Source organism: Lonchura striata, chromosome 1 (assembly GCF_050655825.1).
Source record: "Lonchura striata isolate lonStrDom1 chromosome 1, ASM5065582v1, whole genome shotgun sequence".
NCBI lineage: Eukaryota > Metazoa > Chordata > Aves > Passeriformes > Estrildidae > Lonchura > Lonchura striata.
The window spans coordinates 28,176,489-28,197,894 of NC_140703.1; the positions used below are offsets into that span (position 1 = coordinate 28,176,489).

Below are 21,406 nucleotides of genomic sequence, written 5' to 3' on the forward strand. Positions count from 1 at the left end.
CTGTTGCAATTCTGTGTCACAGGATCCAAACACCATGCAGTTAAAAAACACGTCAGTTCTGCACTCTGACTGTACCCAAAGTGTGATTTCTACCACATTTGACAATTTGCAGGATGCTATTTCTGGAGACATAGGAGGATTGATTAGCAATCCCAGGTTTGGTTTCAAAGCTCTAAAGAGAATTCCCTCCTATCTTTCCCTAAATTTCTCCCGGGAAAATATTATTTCCACAAAAAATTATTATGCTTATAATGTTTTAGAGGGAAAACATAGATGCTGCCCTTGGCCCAAGACCATTAAACATGGATATAGTAGGCCCAGAAAATGGGCAACTAACACCAGTTACAAAAAATAATTGTTATTCTAAAAATTGCAAAACAACATATGAAAATGGCACTATAATAATTGACTTAAATATCATTATGAAGTACAATTTTATTTTATTGTAGGTATAAAGTGTGAGAATGATGAAATTACCTCCAAGGTCTTTTTTCCCCAACAACTTTCATTTTATTGGCATTAAGTATTTTGCCTGAATATATACTCTTTCTGATCCTCCTACTTTTAACTCTTACTTTTAATTTAGGAATCACTCTGCATATGACCCCTTATTTTTATTCTATCTTCTAAACCAGTCTGAAATCTCAAAAAGAGGAAAAAAAAAAAATAAAATCACTCTTCCTAACCATACTTGGCAGCCCAGAGCAGAAACACACTTACTGATCTTCTGCAAATGTTGTTTAGAAAAAAATCTCCCAATTTCAGCTTTCCTGGGTGTATGTCTGTTCCTTATCCCTTACAGTGTTTTCTTTTCATACTCAAGAACCACTGAAAATATGGCCATACTGTGTACCACAGAAATAACTGTGTACCACAGCTATTTTCATCTACCACCATCTTCTAAAGATTTTTCCTAAGAAAAAATGAAAAAAAGCCAAGCTTGAGAAACAGGTGCTTCATTCAGGTAATTATGATGTCTTAAAGGAAATTGCAAGAAAAACCACTACACTATTGCAGATAAATTTTTCATGGAAAAGTGTGTTTTCACACCTAGTTCTCTCCAACGTCACAGTCCCTGTGTGCCCTCAACCATAAAAAAAAGAAAAGTAAATATTAAGTCAATCTTTCTGTTTAGAAGGATAATTAAATATCCCTTCAATTTTAACCTTATATCTGTTTATTGTTGTATGTTTTTGCAGTGATATCACATGAACAGAAAGACTTCACCACTTACATGCCTCTAACTGCATCAAGTCCAGTAACTCCATAGACATGTACACCTTTGCAATGTCTGCAGGCAAAGAAACCTGTATCATTGAGAACCTGAAAATAATTGAACTTGCTTTCCAAATTGGGAAAAGCACAAAACGCAAATCAATAGTGTAAAGTATGAAAACTGAGATTATTTCTTTCAACTTAATGCTAGTAAACTTTATTTTTTTTCCATAATTCATCTCTTTGAAGTCAGCAGGTGCAATTTCCAGTTAATGCATGAGACTCAGACTCCCAAACATTTTCTGGGGACAGGAATGCAGGGTGCATTTGAGGCTGAGGCATTTGTGAAAAGTTCATTTATCCATCACAAGACTTTTTTCTAACCAAGTCCTGTGTAGAGGGGGAAGCCTGCTGTGCCTCGCAGGGCAGTGACAGCAAGGCACAGCCACCCAAGCAGTAGACTCCATCCAGATCTCAACTGTGAGGAGGTTTCATCTAGACCTTGCTGAGACATCTCTGGTCTTCTCATGGGAGACCCCATCATTTCTTACTGTCCTCTCGCTGTCTCAGGGACCTCTTGCAGCAAGTTTCCCAGTTTCCCAGCAGTGAAGGTGGCCCAGCTGTCTCAAAGCTGTGGGCTGCTCACTGCCGAGCTGAGCTCTGCAAAACTGCTTAGCGAGTGCCTGCATTAAAGGGAAGACCTTAGGAAAATTGCCATGTGGACCTCTGTAAACCATAAATAAGCAGGCTGCTCTAAAGTTTAGCATTACTTGGAAGGAGGCATTGCCACCTGATCAACAGATGAGTCTGAACATCTTGCACTTGGTAGCTTCTTCTGCTGCCCTTAATGCAGCACCTCCTGGTGCTCCCTGGCAATGCGCTAAGTGATGTGAGTAGCATCTGTCATGTGCAATTTGTTTCCTCTCCGCACGGAGAGCAGGGAACACACCTTATTTCGGCAGGGCTATAGGGGGCGGGAGGTGCTGGAGACTCCGCGTCCCCGGGGGCAGGCACGTATCTATCTTGGAGCTGGAGCGGTGCGCCGTGTGCCTGGAAGGAGGAGGCAGAGGAGAGGGTGGGGGGACACAGGGGGCTCCGAGCAGCCTGTCACCATCTCTGCGGAAAGTTCCCTGCTGCCTCAGGGCCTGAGGGATAGACCAGAGTTTTCCACACAGGTGAGCTTACCAAAGGGCTAGGCCCAGACAACTGAGCCTAACGTGAAGCCCAGTTTCAAGCAAGTTTTACGGCACCGTAAAAAAAAAAAAAAAAAAAAATTAAATTAAATATGTATATATAAGAATAGTAGGGAGGATGGTGCAGCGGAGGCAGCAGAAGGAGCCGAGCAGAGCAGCGCTCCTTCCCCATGCCTGCCTGCAAAAGCACTCGCCCGCCGCCGCATTCCCGAGCATCACCGGCGGGACCGCAATCAAAACTTCCCCGGGCGCGGGCACCGCCGCGGCACCGGCGACCCCGCGGCCCCGGGGCGATGCCCGAGCGCCGCTGCCGCGCCCCGCTCCGCCCGTGCAGCACTCACCTCTGAGGGCCAGGAGCGCGGCCAGGGCTGCCGGCACCCACCTCCCGCCGCCGCCGGGGCGCCGCCGCGTCATGCCGGGCCGGGCGAGGGGCGCGGAGCGGGCCGCCGAGCCCTGCCTCTCCCCGCCGCCGCCGGTGCCGCCGCCGCCGGTGCCGCCGCCGTCCCGGGACCGCCCGCTCGCGGCGAGGCTCCGCCGTGCCCCGAGCCCCGCTCGCCCGGGGAGGGCGGCAGGCGCGGCGGCCGGACCGAGAGCGCAGCCTGGCGGCCCCGAGCCGCCCCCGCAACCCGCCGGGCTGCGGCTGTCACCCCCCGCGCGGCACCGTCCCGGCGCGCAGCGCCACGTCCCGCCACCCTCCTCCTCTCTCCGCACAAATCGGGGCTTCCCCCCTCCTCCCCTTCCCCGCCGACCCGGCGCCGCTGCATCCGTAGGGGTGCTACACGGGCCGGGGTGAGGAGGTGCGGTCCAGCGCAGGGCTGGAGACTGCCCCCCCACCGCTCCTCCGGGTCATCGCGGCAGCGTGGGGGCTTCTTCTTTCCGGAGCCTGCCTGCAGCTGCATTGAAGATGACAGCGGCAGCACACGGCAAAATATTTGGGATGGTCTGCATGGGTCTGGTCACCGCTGCAGCGCGCAGTATAAACACCGCAAAGGTATGAACCATCCTAACTCCGCCATTCAGGAGCCTGGGAAACACGAGCGTTCCGCGCTCCTATGACACCGACCGAGGTACCTGTAAAGGGTGTGAGGCAGTTCTTGGAGTTGGGGAACTGCAATTCTGTGTAACGCAGGAATCGCCAACAAGTTGTCACAAGCTTAAGTCAGTGCAGTTCTTAAGGCTGCGCAGAAAAATTAATCAGTTGAAAATCAGCACACATCAAGTGTCTATGTAGAGGGTAGAAAAGGAGGAAAGGCGCCCTTTCTGAATTTAGGCTGATCTCCTGGGGAAAGGATCAAGCAGAAAGCTTGCACAGAATGAGTCCTCACACACAGCCAGCTCCCTGTCCGAGTCTGATCACGGTAGTTTTACTTTGTGAAAATAAGCAGATTGACAAGGAAAACTCTCTAACAATTCTGTCAAATGTCCAGTTGCTGCATTCCCCCACTCAACTTTTGGTTCCTCCCCACCAAAGCACAGCTATGCAGCCTTTGCATCCTGCAGGCAGTGAATCCATCTTGTCATGCCTCTCCCTACCTCCTTCCCATTCACAGTCCCTGAGAGCATCCCGCTGCCCAGACTACCCTATTGCTAGGCACTGTTCAGGTTTCTGCCCCCTCAGCTGCCTCAAAAGGTGCTCTGACCCTTTACATGGCTGCACTACCCCTGTGAAGAGGGGTGGGGGAGAGCTGCACCTAGGAATGAAGATGGCAAGGAAAAGTCTCAGGGGTAGAAAAACAGAAATTACTTTAAGAACCATGAAAAAAAAAAAAAAGCACAACTTGGTTCCCATAATAACAGTATGTGGAAAGCTAACTACCATTTCGCCAGCCTTGGTTAGCCTAGGTTAAGCTCTGCCTTGCCCAGCATCAAGCTTTGGCAAACTTCTATCAGAGGACTAGGTAAAAATGTCACCCCAGCAGTCCAGGTTTACCAGTTTATCTTAGTTCTGAAATAAAACTAACTGTTTACAAGAAGCAATGGTTGACCTACCCTTACCAGGCAGCAAAAACGCTCACTGCCACATGGGCTGGGATTTCATTCAGCGAGTGGTGGCTCAGAAAGGCGAGAAGGCACCACATGGTGACTCAGGGGATGTACCCTCCAGTCTCTCTTCAGGTTGGTCTGGTGCCTGCTACATGTTTTCCAACATGAAACCTGATGATACAGGTGTTCTGACAGTTCTAGCACTCTTGCAACACACCCTCCACTCCAGCCCTGCAGCAAACTAAAAGAGGCTTTTGCTCCATTGAGGATCCAGCTCTTAGCAAAGGCTCAAGCAGCTGAACCATAACACTTAAGAAAAGCATCGAAGGGAGAGTCATAGCCCAGCTGTTCCCCTCATTCTGTGGCAATATGGGAATTGAAGTTTTCTCAGACTCTCTCAGACTGCTTCTCTTTCCTCCAGCTGACTTGCTGCAAAAGGACATAGGAAAACAATGATTTTATGATCAGAAGCAGTTCCAGGAAACCTCCATCCTTGTGCATACACTCAGTGACCACCTTGAGGGAATATAATCCGTATGTCCACACGTTCACTTACAATGAAGGCCTATGTTCTTGCCAAACATAACCTCCTTCAGTAAAGTCAAGGGCAGAGAGCAGAGAGCATGTTTGGCATAGTGGCCTGGCACTGCCCTTACTCCTGCAGATCACTTCCAAGAATGAAAAGATGCAAAGACAAATCAAGTGAAAACAAGAAAAATTGCACATTCTCCCTAGAACTGCCGCACTGCCTTCCTGATCTGCCAAGACTTGGAAGCTGTCTTGACCTAATGGAAATAAGTGTGGTTTTTTAGTATAAGGACACACTGCATTAGCAAATGCCATCCCAGCTCACTCTGGACTGTTCCTTGCATCCTGCTGTGCATCAGCTGGCAGGTAAACAGCAAAGATCAGTTCACCCTGTACAGTAAATTAATTAATGTGCTTCCTAAAAAGTGAAGTGAGCATAATGTGAATTGAGAGCCTGGTGGTCAGAGAAAGTATTTCTACCCAAAATGGACCCACATGACTCCCTCCTGATGCAAGCTGCTAGTATCAGGGAACATTGTAATCAGCTTTCAGATCTGGTCACCACAGCTGATACTGTACCATACCTACAAACCACAGTTAAAAAGCAAGTGACTTTAGCTGCTTCTTGCAGCAACTGCAAGAACAATCTGTGGCCACACTCCAGAAGGATGGAGCAGCCACAGGGAATAATAATCTTCAGATGCACCAGTCAGTCCTCTCACTCTGGCTCCCTCTTCACCTTATCGCCACTTCCAAAAATAGCTTGCAGATTGTACAGAAAGGACGTGGACGAGGAGATACTGTTCCTAGAACTCTGAATTTCCACTTTAGCTGTCCTTGAGACTTCCCCAGAATATTAGGCTTATGCCAACCATTTATCCAGTGAGTGCAGCACACTCCAGCTGGTTGGATACTAGAGCTATGAGCACAGATATTTCCTGTGCAAATATCTAGCAGCCTATTTTCCCACCAGTGAGTGTCTATACCTCTTCCTCGGCATTGATGGAATAGTACATCATGGATAGAGGAGATGTGCTTTGCCATATCCCAGGCATCAGATGCTGGCAGATAACCACTGCAGGATTCATTTGTGGTACGTTACTCAGAAGAACACACATAGGATCCTTAAATTGAATGGCCAAGCTACTTCCAAGATTGTGCATGCTAGGCTGGGCAAGGATATGGAAAAAAAAAATAAAAAAAGAAACCACTCCCACCTTTTTCTTTTGAAAGAATTATGATAAGTAATGTAATTCTCATGTCTCAATGAAAAACATCTTTATGAGTCAAATTTGAAAAGAAAGCTTTTTTTCCAGGATAATGCTATTTTGTTTTTCCCCTTTTGCCTTAACATGGCTCTAAAAATCCAGTGGGGATGCAGTTGGGTTCAAGGGCTGCAATGGATGCCAGGTCTTACATCACCATTGCTGTCTCCCAGCTTGTTACTGGGTTATCTATTGTCAGATGGGAATTTATTGAAGGTGACATTGCTTACAAATTGATCAAAATCAGCTTCAGTGAGGTGTCCTTCCAAGATATAAAAAGATGGATAAAATTCACTCAGTTGATCATTAATAATTTCAGTCTGTGGAATTGGTTATCTCCCTTTGACAGACGAAATAGAGTTTGCAGATTGAACTGTTTTAATCCTATCTGAGAAGAAATATGACAGCCCTTCAAATATATACCCAATTAACTATGTCTGTGCCTTTTCAATAAAACTAATTCAAACAAAACCCTGGCTTTATTTTGCTGAACACCTGTGCATATAAAACAGAGGTCACTAAATAGAAGAAAAAACAGTGATAACCCTGTCAACCCATCTACTGCAGATTTTTTTCCTACTGGCTACAGGACTGGTTATATGGGAATACTGTCCCAATTGTAAAGGTTTGTGATTTTGAAAGCCTGAATATGGAACAAGCAGGAGCAACAGCACTGGGCCCTCAGTGTCCAGCATCGTGTGCAGTCCAGTGCAGGTGCTGTGAATCCAATGCACGGCCAGCATAGGCTTTTGGGTGAGCCCTGTCCATGTGTTGGCCAGGATAACCTGATCCCTGGCACAGCAATGGCCTGTGCTTGCATGTCAGACCTGAGGAATAGCTGGAAACCAGCCCTGAAACAACAAGCAAATTTCCACACTCCTTCGGTGCCAGATGGCAGGAGCGGATGTGTCCATGGAAACCCGGGTGGATTAGGCGTACTTTCAAACTTCTCAGCACTGAAGTAGGCCATTGCATTGTTTCTTCCTCCAAGGCCACTTTGACCCACACATCAAGAACCCTCTCTCTCTGCTGTCCCCACTCTGGGCAGGGAGCCACACAGCCAAACTCCAGGAGCTGGGCTGAGACACTGCCTCAACATGAGCTTTCTACCCTCGTGGCCACACTGCTCTGGCTGGTTTCTTCATCCCAGACCTGTAGTACCTATGACATGCTGATTTTGCTTAGAGCACTGCAAGTTGCTCCCTTCCACAGTAGTGTGGGGAATAAATAAATTTCTATGCACCCCATTTATGCAATTTCTGACTATCCTGGAGTACCCCAATGCACTTTGAGATAATCAACAATCTAACCAACTCCCTCCGTATTTTTACATCTCCTGCGTTTTCCTTGGCTGTTCCCACTGTAAAAGCAAACCTGCTCAGCTACAAAATCCTCTTCTCTCCCATCTTCTCCTGCCCAAAGTCACCCAGTGTTCTGGTGTCTACAAAAACCAAAGCTTTTAATTTAACATTTTGAAATCCTTCATCTCTCACTCACTCCCCCAAATCCTGCCCATGCAGACATGTTTGAAACAAATTGGTTCCCAAGCTCTGACTAAATCTTTCTTTGGACGTGCTGTTCTTGCTGTGGTTAACAAGTGTCCATTGTACCCTGTCAGACACACACTGCCACGCCTCTTAGGAAACAGGGGATGCTGCATCCACATAAAAGCATTTCATAATGCTGCCATTTACATAACAACTTTCTAAATTGTACATTGACAGATTTCCCCAAATCATTACAGTAGGTGAATTAAATCTTCCACTAAACACCAGCAAATGGTGGTAATAACAACTCTTCTAAGTAGCAAACCTTATAAAGCCCAGAAAATGAAAATCAATCACTCTTCCTTTTTTTTCCCAGAACTGCTGAAATTTATTACACACAGCTGTGACAGAAAATAAATAGATGACAAAATTGAGAAGAAATACACTAAAGTTAGGATTCATGTGGATGTATTCCTGCAGTTGTGATACAAAATGGGTCTTTGATAATCTTGTTTAGTAGCAGTGTTGCTGTGGCTTTGATGGTCTAAAGATATGTGAAGTGCAATAACTTCTATGGAGAAGCAATAACTTTTACTAGACCAGCTGATGTAGCTGAAAATACCAACATGCTTTTGGGCACATTGACCTGAAGAAGAGCTTCCATGCTTGAAAACGAATCTGTTTTTTTCCTTATTACATCTGCTGGTCTAATAAAAGATATTGCAGTTTTCTGCATTTCTTAACTCTCTGATGTTCATTAGCAGCTAGTAACTATACATAATGTTTTTTCAGCCACTTACTTGCTTTTCCAACGAGGACTGAAAATTTATAAGGAATCCAGGAAAAAAGAGGCTCAAATCCTTGTACCAGTGGATATGTCCACTTCTCTTAATTTTGATTTTACTAATTGTGCCTGTATCAATAACTTGCAAAAATAACTTTTAATCCACAAGTTACCCACAAAGGCCAGAGATATCTCACATAGTGGTGAAAATCCTGGGGATATACAGGACAGTCTGGAGAGAACAGGACAGGAAGAGCCACATGCAGCAAACACCAGTTTTCAAAGCTCACAGAGCAATGTAGGTGTCTCTCTAACACCTTCAGGGCCATTTCCAGTTCCAGATGGCTGCTTGGCTCAAGGACCACAGCAGTGTCTATGTTACTCTGCAGCTGACAAAGCACCTCTGTTGGACTGATGGAGGAGAGAGCTCAGATCTTTGGTATCCACAGTGCAATGAACCTACAGATAAAACAGGTGACCTATGCAATGATAAGGGGGGTACATGTTACTGGCCAAAAGGTCAGTTTGGGCAAGGTTTCTCCCTTATACATCATGCTGGTATTTATTACCACTGCACTGAAGTAGCTGCTAAATACACCTCAACCCCCTCAGTATTTTCGTGGGACAAATGTTGAGCATCTTCTGAGTCTGACTTAATCCTTCAACACAGGGAGCCAGCAGCATCCCAAGGGTGACTCCTACAAAATCTCAGCAGCCATGTGGCAGCAAATGTAGTCTTCTGCTTAGAAGCAACCTAAGAATGAAATAATATCAGAACAAAACTAAGCTTGTACTTTGACGTGACCTGCTGGCTAGCATTTCTAATTTCCCATGCTCCACTTCAGACTCAAACCTCTCCTTGTTGCAGCACTTGCTGGGCTGCTGGGAAGCTGCTCAGAGCCCATGCCAGCTGATCTTCCTTTCTTCTGTCCTGCAAGAAGTCTAAACCATTCTCTAAATCATTACTGACAGGAATGCAAGCTCCCAAGCTATTATTGACAGCATTTCTTGCTGTTACCTAGTTCTAGCCATGGGCCACACATGGGTATTTATGAGAGTATAGAGCACCTGAAGAGTTAATAGTGTTCTGCATGTGCACAAATTTAGCTCTGCTGAACGTCCTGCATTAGCACAATATGACATGGTTGCCTATGCAAGGCAGGGTGTACATAATTTACGCTTGCCTGGGCCAGAAAGGATTTGTTTCACAGCAAAAAGACAGAGAGCAGAACTTCTCCTGGAGACCCTACCATTCTTTACATAATGAAACAGTCATCAGGTGAGTCCATCAGAGCCAGGATTTAAGCCAGAGGAAGAAGTAATCAGAGCTGACTTAAGAACAGCAGGAAGGATTAAACTCTGCCCTCACCAGACTTGAGAGCCAGGATGTCTTATGGAACTGAATCAACAGCCACTGTTGGAGAGTTAGAAAATAGCTCCATGTATAACATAAGGCAGATCTGCACCTCCCACCACTGTCAGACAATGACAAAAGTGGAATTTTCAAGACGTGTTCACCGGTGCTCTTTCTAATGCTCATTTAGGGATTTTAACTCCAGGGTCAACACCAATTAACTAAAATGGGTAGAGTAAATAGTCTCTCTCCAATTTGCACTAGAGTTTTTTAAGTAAGTTGACAAGTAGGACTCTTAAGCACCTTTTTGATGTTCACATAAGCAGCCCAGACACCATGGTCCCAAGTAAACACAAATGCCAGAAGGTTTTTTGCTGAGTCTACTCACAACCAATTTCTGCTTCCCTTTATGTACACAACAAGGCATGTGTCCTCCCTACACTGCACAAAATGGTCATTATGACAGGCAACTACAGCACCAACACTAAAAACTCTACAGGGTCATAAAAGGTAGTGTCCTCTCAGTCCACATCTTATTTTCTCCAGGATAACACAGGAATGCAGCTATAGTCCAACCACTCGCCTTTAATTGTGAATGCAGGACTTCAGTCTCCAGAGCAAAGTTGTCAACCCTGCACCTTCCCTCATGCCTGCCTTCATTTAGTAGTGCTTAAAAAATGTATGCTTAAAAAGCAAAGTTGAGTTGTCTAAGTGCAAAGAAAAGTCTTTTAATTAGAAGTCAAATCAAAACAGGAGGGGAGAAAATGAAGGAAAAACATAAAGTCATTCAGCATTTCCAAGTTAATTTCCTGGACCTTTCCCCTGCTTCCTCCACCTCTTTTATTTTTTTTTTTTTTTCTCTGAGTCTACCAAGACGACAGCCCCTTTTGGGCCAGTTGGACTGGAGAGTGTTGTCTGTAAAGAACTGCATTGGGACTGCCAGTCCATTTCACCCTGGTGGCGCTGATTTATACCAGTGCCTGGTCAAGGATTAAGCCCTTCATCAAATTTTAACAGCCCTTGTCCCTTTAACAGTATGATTTCAAGCAGGAACCCTTCCTAGACCCTGGGTGTCTCTATGGTAACACAACAAGATCGTTTTGTTCTAGCTCACAGCATTGTGTGCATATTGAAAAGCACAGTTAAGTTATTTTGAAGTGGAGAGTCCAGATCAGCCAATTCTGAAGCCCTGCAAGAAAAAATGATTATGCAAATTAAACTCCTAAAGGTGAATGGCAATGAATCCTTTCAACATAGACGGTTACAGTATGAGAAATGAGAGCAGCGGTCTCAGCAAGGTGCCTCGCTCAGCAGTACAAAACCCACTACACCAGTTGCTTTTCTTTTTGCTTATTTCAGCAAAATGGTCTGGACAGAACAGGTCACACCGACAAAACTATTTCTGGGTTTTGTAGCTGTTGCTGCTGTACAGCCAAGACTGAGCATAGCAGCTGCCTGCAGAAATGAAGTCTCCAGGAATCTTAACAGCATCCCTCTCACATTAAGAGAAAGGAAATAAAGATGCATCACTGAGTTCAGGACTGGACTAGAAGAGGCAGTAACTTAAAAGTCTGCTTGATGCCTGCTTTAGAGGAAAATTTCCCCTAGTGCAAATTGACTTTTGGTTAGCAGCAGTCTGTGGTACCTCTCACTTGCTGGATTCTCCGGAAAACATCACAAAAGGAACCTGGTCTTATGAAATACCGCAAGTAGGAAGAGCAGGAAAATGTCTCATGCCAGAGGCCTAAGGAAGTTACTCCTTTCATTCATTGCTTCTTTTTTATTTTTTCATGGCTATCACTCACCTGCTCACAAGGCCAAGTGCCAAGTCCTGCACATTGGTCACAGCAACCCCAGGCAGCACTACGGGTATGGGAAAGAGTGGCTGGAAATGTGCCCAGAGGAAAGGGACCTGGGGGTGCTGGTCAACAGTGGCTCCACACGAGCCAACATGTGCCCAAGGCCAGTGGCATCCTGGCCTGTGTCAGCAACACTGTGGCCAGCAGGACCACGGCAGCGATTGTCCCCCTGTGCTTGGCACTGGTGAGGCTGCACCGTGAGTGCTGTGCCCAGGTCTGGGCCCCTGACTGCAAGAAGGACACTGAGGTGCTGCAGAGTGCCCAGAGAAGGGCAACAGAGCTGGGAAACAGTCCAGAAAGTGAATGTTATGAGGAGTGGCTGAGGGACCTGGGGGCGTTTAGCCTGGAGAAAAGGAGGCTCAGCAGTGAACTTATCACTCTACAACTCCCTGAAAGGAGGCTGTGGCCAGGTGGGGATCAGCCTCTTCTCTCAGGCAACCAGTGACAGGAGAGGACACAGCCATAATCTGTGCTAGGGAAGGTTCAGGTTGGACATCAGGAGGATGTCCCTTTCACAGGGAGAAACAACAGAGAAAGGATTGTCAGGCATCAGATTGGGCTGCCCAGGGAAGTGGTGGACTCACCAACATCCAGTTGTTTCACTTTTAGAAACAACTGGATGTGCCACTTTGCACCATGGTTTAGTTGACAAGGTTGTTCAGTCAAAGGTTGGACCAAATGATCTTGGAGGTCCAACCTAAATGATTCTGTGATTCTGCTGAGTGTCACAGTTACACTCACATCCTTTCTTACAGACAATAAATAAACAAGTATATGCAAACCTAGGAATTTACTGTTAGTGAAATTGAAATCATAACAGTCGAATTAAGAAATATTATTTACCTAAACCTAATTATTAGATGCAAAAAAATAAAAACTAATATATAGAAAATATCTGAGTAATAATACAGTTGGAATCAGTTTTCACACTTCCTGGCAAGCATCCCATTTTTCTCTTTGTAGGAAAGAACATAAGGGTGATATATTCTTTCTCCTCCATCTAAGATTAGTATGTAGCAAAGTTTATACATTTTTTAGCAACATTTTACAGTTCATTCCTCTTTCTTTGGCCTGCAAGTCCGCAGTGCTTCCAGATTTACTATGCATGGAGAATGTTTACATATACTGATTTTTTTTTCTTTTCTTTCTTCTTTAATATATGCCTTGTCCAGCTCTCATGTCCCCATTTCTTTATCTGATCTCCTGTGAGTTGTTTGTAGAGGTGATGTGCATATTGGTATCTTGAATGTCTTTTGTCATCACCCCAACACCTCTCCTCTGTGCTGCATCCTCTGTCGCTTTCAAGGTCTCTGCTATCACACCATGCCTGCATTTCCCTCTACTGCATCAATATGAGGAGCAGGGAGCACATTACCTCATCTGGGTTTGTATTTTTGAAAACAGGTGCTCCCAAAAAGATACGAAGTAGTAGCAGCTGCTGGTTGGTCAGCCAGAGAGGATCAGGCTTTTAGGAAACCAATTGGAGTTTTTAGTGTGGTAGCGGAGATTCAATTCTGTTTAGCTAAATTAAGCCCTTAATAAAAAATTCACTTTTTTCTTCATCTGCCTGTTCTTCAAAGGCATGTGGACCAACCTAGGGGGGCTCCATTACCAGTGGGCCCTTGGGTGCAACTACATCGAATATGAAATAATTCTGAGGAGTCCTAGTTACTGTCCCCAGTGTTGTTCACTTTGCCTAGACCCTTCTGAAAGTAAGCATAGACTTGAACCAAGTTTTTCATCCAAAATTCTACCGAAACTGTTTTCTCCCTATGCTGCATCCTTTTGTTAAGAGATTTCAGTTCAGCTTCTATATTTGAGCTTCTCAAATATAGAAAAAGTTTGAAAGGCTTTTTCCTCAAAGATTTGAAGGAATGGTGTTGTCTATGAGTCAACCAAGTTTAGCAACAGTAATAAAAAAAAAAAAAAAAAAAAAAAACAGAACACCAAACAAATACCCCTCACTTAAAAAAAAATTAGCAAATTAAAAATTTCAGTAGGGTCAAAATTTAATTCAGACCAGATTTCTTGGATCTCTGACCAGTTAATTCTTCAAAATCTACATGGATACAAACTCCAAAACTTCTCTGTGCTTCTCCACTAATTATCCTCAGTAAAAAGGGTCTACCTCCATATTCTTTATGACTTTCACATATCCATTGGAATACAGGTATCTGTTCCCCTATCCCTTCTCTCCTCCAGGCTGAAGAAGCCCAGCTTCCTGAGCTTCCCCTTGTTTTCTTGTGGTAAGGGATCAAGGCCTCTACATCCCTGCACCAGCACTTCAGCTCAATCCGATTTAATCAGCAGAGGATGACAGCAAGCTCATTCTGCTAACAGGGCATGCTAACCAAAGCAAGCGTTCTCACACTAGTATCTGCAGTTTAAACATAGTTTAACAGCTTAGAGTGCCTGTAGGACAGGAAAGGTCCAAAAGACTTCTCTGGACATACCAGCATTTGAAAGACGATGCAGGTACTACTGAATTTGGGCTGGCCTTACACTTGTGTGTAATGTTATATTTACTTGTGTGTAAAGTTACATTTGAGCACCTCACATGGCTTCCTGATCCTCTCTCGAGTGCTTCAAAGCAGCTTTTTTTTCTGAAGTTATCCTCCCCCATCCAATCAACTCCCAGTTTAAGATGGCACAGATTTCTTCTGAGTATAGAAATATCAGCTCCAGTTACCACGGATACTATTTTCTATAATGATTTCCAGGAGGTGTCATCTCCAAGGATAAATCCCTCTCCCAAAAGAGAAAAAAAAGCTAGATTTCTCTAGGAAATCAAAGAGCTACAAACCAGATTTTTCTAAGGCAACTCATAAAATGGATCTTGATGTTATGAAAGAGACAAGAGCACAGTCCTTATCCATACCTACATCCCAGAGTGACTCAGACAAATTGCACTGTTGATTCTTTCCTCCTTAGCCCCATTTTAATTACTGACATGTTGCTAGAAGGGAAATCAGAGGACTGTACAATAATGTATTCATGTTGTTGGATTGAAAATTTAAAAGCTTCCCCATTTGATTAAGTAAATGCAGCAAGTAACGTGCAATCAAGGGCCAAAATATTCCTTGGCCTGCAGCCCAATAAATGAATCTTTAAGGAGCTGGCATCTCACTTCCACACAAATATAGCTCTCTGCTCATTACCAATCCAGTCTGAAATACTGGGGAAGGCTACAGGAAAACAGACACCTGGCAGAGATGCTAAGTTAGTTTCCTGCATATTGATGTATGCAGTGATACTTCTGAAATCACTAACAAGGGGAGCACAAGCTCTGCAGTGAGCAGCAGCCCCAAGGTGTGTCAGAGGTGCACAGCAGAGTTCCTACAATAGCCTTGCAAGCCCTACAGGTAGGATAGCAAAATTTTCAGTGCCACAATAGCAACATGGGGTTTTGACTGACATCCACTTCACAGTAATTGGCAGGGTGTCCTTCCCCACAGTCTAAAGGGGCTGGGGTACATTTGAGCCTGCTTTCCCTAGGCTGTTTGATGTTGAGAGATGAGCCCACAGCAAGGGCAGCCACTGGCCTTACAGGAACCAGATGCTCCAGCCTATCTAGCTTTCCTCATCACTTGAGTCATGTCCTCTTCTATCATTCTGTCCTACAGTTTCAGCTCACCAGAAGGCAGGAACCCACCCATCCCTCATGAGCAAAACACTAGAGACCCTGGCATCCAAACCAAACATCACCTACAGCATCACTAGACATCTGCCTTTGCAATGCTTGTCCTGCCCTCTCAGCTTATTTCTCTTTGGAATCAAACATTCCTCCATGAAGGAATGGCTGCAAAGACAGAAACTGGGACATTTATGGAAATAGTCAGGTAGTCATTAAGCATGAAAACTTCAATAGTTCAATATTTCACTGCTGAGCAGGATTGCCTCCCAAAATAGTCTCAGCATTATTCAGGTGTGCTCTTTCTCTTTCACATTGTACCTTTATTTCTGTACTTCTGTGTGTGTGCAGAACCGAGAACACTATGGCTGACATTCAGGTTTGGTATTCCTAGGCTCTACAGTTGTAGAAATAAAGAATGCGATATGCCTAACTGAAGGTGTGATCCAGGCTATAAATTATACAGTCTTGTCAAAACTGAATTAATCATGTACCTTTCACCAGCTCAGCTGTACTCTACCCATTAATTCCTCTTCACCAAATGTATTCTAGTGTTACAAATAACTCATCAGTTTCAAAGGCATTTCTCCCCAAACTATCCCCACTCAGGACAGACAAGATTCAGATTCAGCCTTGGGCAAGTGATGCTTTTCTAGGCATAAAAGCCCTCTACAACAAAAACCCTCTCATCTTTAATGCCTGGTGGTTGTGAAGAAATAGGAGCCTCATGCTATTAGGGAAGGGCAGTTCCCAGCTGCACAAAGGGGACACATGTCCTGAAAAGACATGAGATTTTAATGCTATGACTTCTCTGCATAGAAATGCATTTGAGTAATTTTTAAATGGTTGCACAGATAATTCCCTTTGAATTCTACACAGTTGAATTCATTGAAATGGAGGCAACTTTGTTCACAGTAGTAGTATTGTTGTAGTTGTGAATTCTTTAGGCTGTAGCTGAGATGTTTCTAGGGAAAGGAATTAATTTTTATTAGACCAGCTAAGAGATAAAAAAAATATATTAGATAATCTTTTGCAAAGCCTTCAAGATTAAAAAAAAAAAAAAATCAAAAAACCCACAAACAAAGAATCTAAAGAATCTTTGGATCTCAACACTAGGGAGCCAAAGAGAAAGAAGTCTTCCAAACAACATTTTAAATTCACTACATTATTCCAGGGTTTTTTGTTGTTTTTTGTTTGTTTTTTTTTTTTTGCCCCAGCAGTTCACATGCAGTGGGCTAAAAGGTTATCAGGGCTTCTTCAAGATGAGCCACATAAACAACTTGTATTTCAGGACACATTAGGAACAAGTCCCTTGTCAACTCATTCCAAAACAAAGTTTACCTGGCATGCAACTTGCTCCCATCCACAAATCACACAACAGCAAAGACTTTCCCGCTGACAGCTGGTACCTGCAGTTCACTCTTAGGTGAGAGAACAAGTAGCTACATCCAAAGAAAACCTTTGCTGCTGGAGTTTTGTAACTTTCTTTAGTTGGTTTGGTTTTTTCCCCTAGCTGTTTCTAAAAAATAAAATCTAAGATAAAAATGAATGCAACAAGTGATGACATGAATAGAAGTATTATGAACTGAAGAGGCTGGAAGAAAAGCTCAAGCAGCAGAATGTCACAGCTTCAGCTGGGAGGAAGCCAGGATTGCCAGCCCAAACTTCCTCAGCAGTTGGGAAGTACATAACATACACAGTTCAATGTTTCTACAAAAGAGACATCAGCGCTCCCTATCCTTCAGAAGAAGCAAAATCAGCTGCTTCTTAGGGTTAGTTATGGCACGAAGAGCAACACTTGTTACAGAAATAGTGTGCCATTAGGAGGGAAAGGCAAGAGGGCTTAACTTGGGAAGATCATTTAAGTCTGCCCACAGGCAATCTGTGCCAAAAGATTCTTGGTCTCTTCCAACCATAAGATATTAGCAGTCACTGCTAATTTTGCATCCGTTGAGCTCTATCGGCATTTGAACACCACAAAGAGGGGAAGAAAATCTCTCATTCAATATCATCTTTGAGCTGAATTAAACTCCACGAGGCCCACTGGAGACAGACAAATGCAGAAGCAAAAATCACTTCTCTCAGTGCTCTAGAGCTCACAAAAATTTCAGGCTGACTGGGAAAGCACTGCCCCATTTTGGGGCTTAGACAGGTCTGCACAGGCTGGTTCAGATCAGTCACCAGTGAATGTCAAATAGGCACAGTGAAACAAGGCAATGCAAAGTTCTCATCAGCACATCACAAGAGAAGGCAGCTACCCACCCTTTACAGAAGCAGATTGTGTAGTAAAGCTTATCTGGGATAAAAGAACATCAAAACCCACAAGAGTCAAGCCGTTTTTAAAATTTATTTTACTGCTTTTTAAGCAGACCTGCTGTCACCAGAGCATGACCCAACACAGTGCCACAATTGGCCCTGTTTATATAATAATAACCATCAGCAAGACTGCAAAGGAAAACTTTGAGGCCCTGCCACTTGCCTCTATTAACAGCATTTCCTCATTTAGCTCTCACAAGTTTCCTAGCAACATCCTTGCATTGCACATTAACAGATTCATTAGATTTTGCACAAGCACCTGTAGAATAGTCAGAGCTGAAAAACTTTGCTTTCATGCTGCCTCAGAGGGGAAATCAATTTGCTTCAAGAAGTGAACCCTTTCAGGGCAGCAAAGGCTACCACCACATTTATGACATGCTTGTGAAGCCTTGCAGCTCCTGATGAAGGAAGAACCCACTGCATTCAATTTCATTATTGGCATTTGCCATGCAGGAAAGCAGTGGGTAATCCTCTCCCTGCAGCTTTCAAAGAAGGCAAATGTCAATACACAGCATAATGCTCTGAATAACACAGAAAGAAGTCCAAGTAGCCAGAGAGGCAGACACTGAACAAAGGGTCAAAATGTACAATAATTCACTGCTACACAACCTGTGTCAAACTCTCCATGTGTCTAATATCTGCCTGTTCAGGCAGATGGATGCTACCCGTTTTTCTCACTGCCTGTGACAGTGGCTTTCTTGCCCATAGCACCAGTCGACTGATTCACCCTCCCCAGCACCATCTCAGTGAGTCCATAATGGAGGAAGGAAGGACTTGTCCCAGTCTTCCAGTAGGTTCAAAGTTCACACTTTGTGCACCCAGAGTGTCTGCACATCAGGGAGATGGGGATTCACCAAGTGTCCAGAGCAAAATCTCAGTAAATATTGGGAATGAGAAAATCATCCTTGTTAATTCTCACTTGCAGCAGTGACAGAGGGAAAATTAACACCCTGGGCTGGGGCAGGGCAGAAATCTTGCAAAGTTCCTCATACCATTAATGTAGACAAGCACCTTCCAGGATCAGCAGCAGCATTTACCTACCACATTTGCTGTGTGAGCACCACAGAGCTGCATGACTGACTTGGCCTGAAATGACTTGGAGGCTCCCAGACAAACAAGGAGCATTTGGGACATCCCTAAAGGTGATCTGGAGGTCTTGGAGGCCACAATACTCCCAGTCCTCCTCACCCTGCACTCCCATTTCCCTTCTCTGCAGCAGTAAGTTGATCTGCAATTTTTCACTTGTCTGAAAAGTGATTTGGAGCATGCTTTGAAGCCCAAGTGTACCCCACATCTTGCCCTGATGAAGCTTCGTGTACTGGAGACTCGCATGGTGCGAGAAAATTGCCTTGAGACAAAATGCATGATTTGGGGAGAGTGCTTTGCTTTTGAGGCAAACACAGCTTCCTTCTTTCTTGCTGCCTAAAAATTGGTCATGATAAGCATCCCAATTTCCTGCTGCCTTTCAAATGGGGTCCCCAGCCTTGGTAAAAGCTAATGCTGGTGTGCAGAGCTCCTCCAGACTCGGAGGGAAGCTGGTGCCCTGCAGGGCAGTACCCCATAGGAGAGAAGCAGCAGGGAGCTGGAGTGAAGCCACTGCTGGGAAGCATGCATCTCTCTGATTAATGCTCTCAGGCTGCCTGTTGACAAAAGCAGCAAGAGGATTTGTAATGCCTAAGCTTATCATCATCACACTCTGAGAAAATCCTTCGCCAAGAAGCAGTGTAAATAAGTAAAGTTTTACAAGTTAGTGGACTCTCTTAATTGAGTAGCCCTTTTAAATTAATAACATTGAAGTAAATGTGCAAAGACTTTACTGACTTTCTAAAAGATGTCTAATAAGGTCCAGGTTTACTAAAGTGCCCAAAGGAGCAGGTCCCCAAACCTTTTTGTAATTTGTTGAGACACTAATGATAGTTAACTTCTAGTGGTTTATTCAAGAGCATTAGTATGAGGACAGCAGAACCATCAGTAAGTCTTTCCTCCCAACACAGCCAGGTGCCAGTCCTTCCACTCCTACTATCTGCAGTCCTACAAGAATGGGTGTGGGGGGAATCTCTCCTTCCTTCATGTGAGTCTAGTGAAAACCATCCTTGGAGCACCTTTCAGAGCTAAAGTGAAAAGCCCCAGAGGTATCTTTGTGTATCACTGTTCCTGCCTGAGGGCTTCATATCTCATACCCTTCCACCCTGAGCAAACATGTTTAATAGTTTAGTCCCAGTAGCTAGAACATGAAAAAATACTTTGTTTCCATTTCTCTTGTACTTTTTGCTTTGCTTTCTCCCATTGCAGACATTAACAGCTTGGTTTCCCTGAGAAGCTGTGGTTGGGTGAATAATGCAGAGTGAATATACTTTTTTTATTTCTTTGAAGGAACTTTGTCTTTCTTTGTTCATGGACACTGACAGCAGTTCCTGCTACTGAACTGACTGAATCTATTAGGTCACCCACACTGTATTTATTTTGACTTTAATGGCTGTGAATATTCACAAGTCCTCAGTCATGTTGATCAGAGCTTGCCTACCCATAAAATTATTCTTGTGTAATATGCATTTAGTTGAAGCCCCTCCTGACTTCACTTGTACTCTACAGGATTGAGAAAAGCTTATGATGATCCAAGTTAAGTCTGTAAGAAAATTATGAATTAAAAAGCAGATGTAAAACACTTTTAGACTAACATGAGAGAGCTCAGGGAGAGGATTGTGATGTTTAACTAAACCAGGGTAAGGCTGTGAATGAGAAAGGCCTCAGGCAATGCAGAGGTGCCTTCCCTCAGGTTCAGCCTTGCCAGCGAAGAGCAGATGTACCTCAGTCCCCTCCCTGCCTCTGCAGGGATGGAGCTTGCACAGCACTGCTGGGAACCAGTCCACAGTCCATCTGAGCTACAGATTCAACACATTACTTGAAGCTATCAGAATGGTTGATGTGAGCTAAGCTTGAGGTTTGTACACAACTTGGATGAGGGAGGGAAACCTGAACAGCTTCCCCAGCAGATTGTGCAGGTCTGGCAACTTCCAGGCAACTTCCAACAGGGCAGAAATGCCTGTTGAGTTGGGACAGCCATCTTTTCACATCACCATGGGGTCCTTGTGTGCTTGTGTTAAAATGACTTAAACTGGCCATCCCTTTCTAAATTGTAGGCAGTTTTGGTCAATGAAATACACGTAGTTTGTGGAATAAAATACCAGAGCAGCCCTCATGTGTGCACCTCTCAGCATGAGACAGCCTCAGCTCAGGCAGTGGCCTGAAACGTGGCAGAAGTGCATTCCCACCTCATGCAGCATGATCAACACCATGCAAATACACACTCCTCTCCACACAGGGCTGTGAGGCTGCTTTCCATGCTCACAGCTCCTTAAGCTCTTCCAAAAAGGAAATGGACGCTAGGACCCATAGAGCAGTGATGCCTACTGACCTCCTATAAATTCACTGAAAACTCACCACCCAGAGGGCAGGCAGACCTGCTGTTACCACACACAGCAAGCATTTTGTGCAGCCTGGTCCAGCAATCTCTAGGACTCTTGACTAGGACCTCTTGAAGGTGGTATAGCAAAAGAAAAAATGAATAGACATGAGGACAGGGATTGATATCTGAGCCATGCTTCTCAGCTTCTCATAGCCCCCAAATCCCATTCCCTTTGCCGTCCTACACACTGGATATGTGCAGAAAGCATCAGATCAAGCCCAAAGTAAGAGAGAAGGGCTTGTTTCCAAAAACCGAGTCTTCCACAGCACAATACAACATCCCCCTTTTCCCTGACCACAGGAGAGAGAGAACAAGCAGTGCTGTG

The 21,406-nt window shown here is 44.5% G+C and overlaps 1 protein-coding gene across 3 annotated transcripts in view; it reads right to left on the minus strand.

Moving 5' to 3' along the window:
* IGSF11 (immunoglobulin superfamily member 11) overlaps positions 1-21,406 on the minus strand; it is a 140,439-nt gene that overhangs the window by 108,309 nt on the left and 10,724 nt on the right. The window contains exon 1 of one of the 3 annotated variants that reach the window (XM_031505550.3): positions 3,480-3,602. The exons of 1 other annotated variant lie outside the window; for it this stretch is intronic. Coding sequence is in view for 1 of the 2 variants with exons in the window: in XM_021549104.3 (XP_021404779.1) it covers positions 2,750-2,822 (73 nt within the window). In the remaining variant the exon portion in view is untranslated. Of the gene's footprint in view, positions 1-2,749; positions 2,907-3,479; positions 3,603-21,406 lie in introns of those variants that run through there. One more of the 3 variants, XM_021549104.3, reaches the window with a different exon arrangement.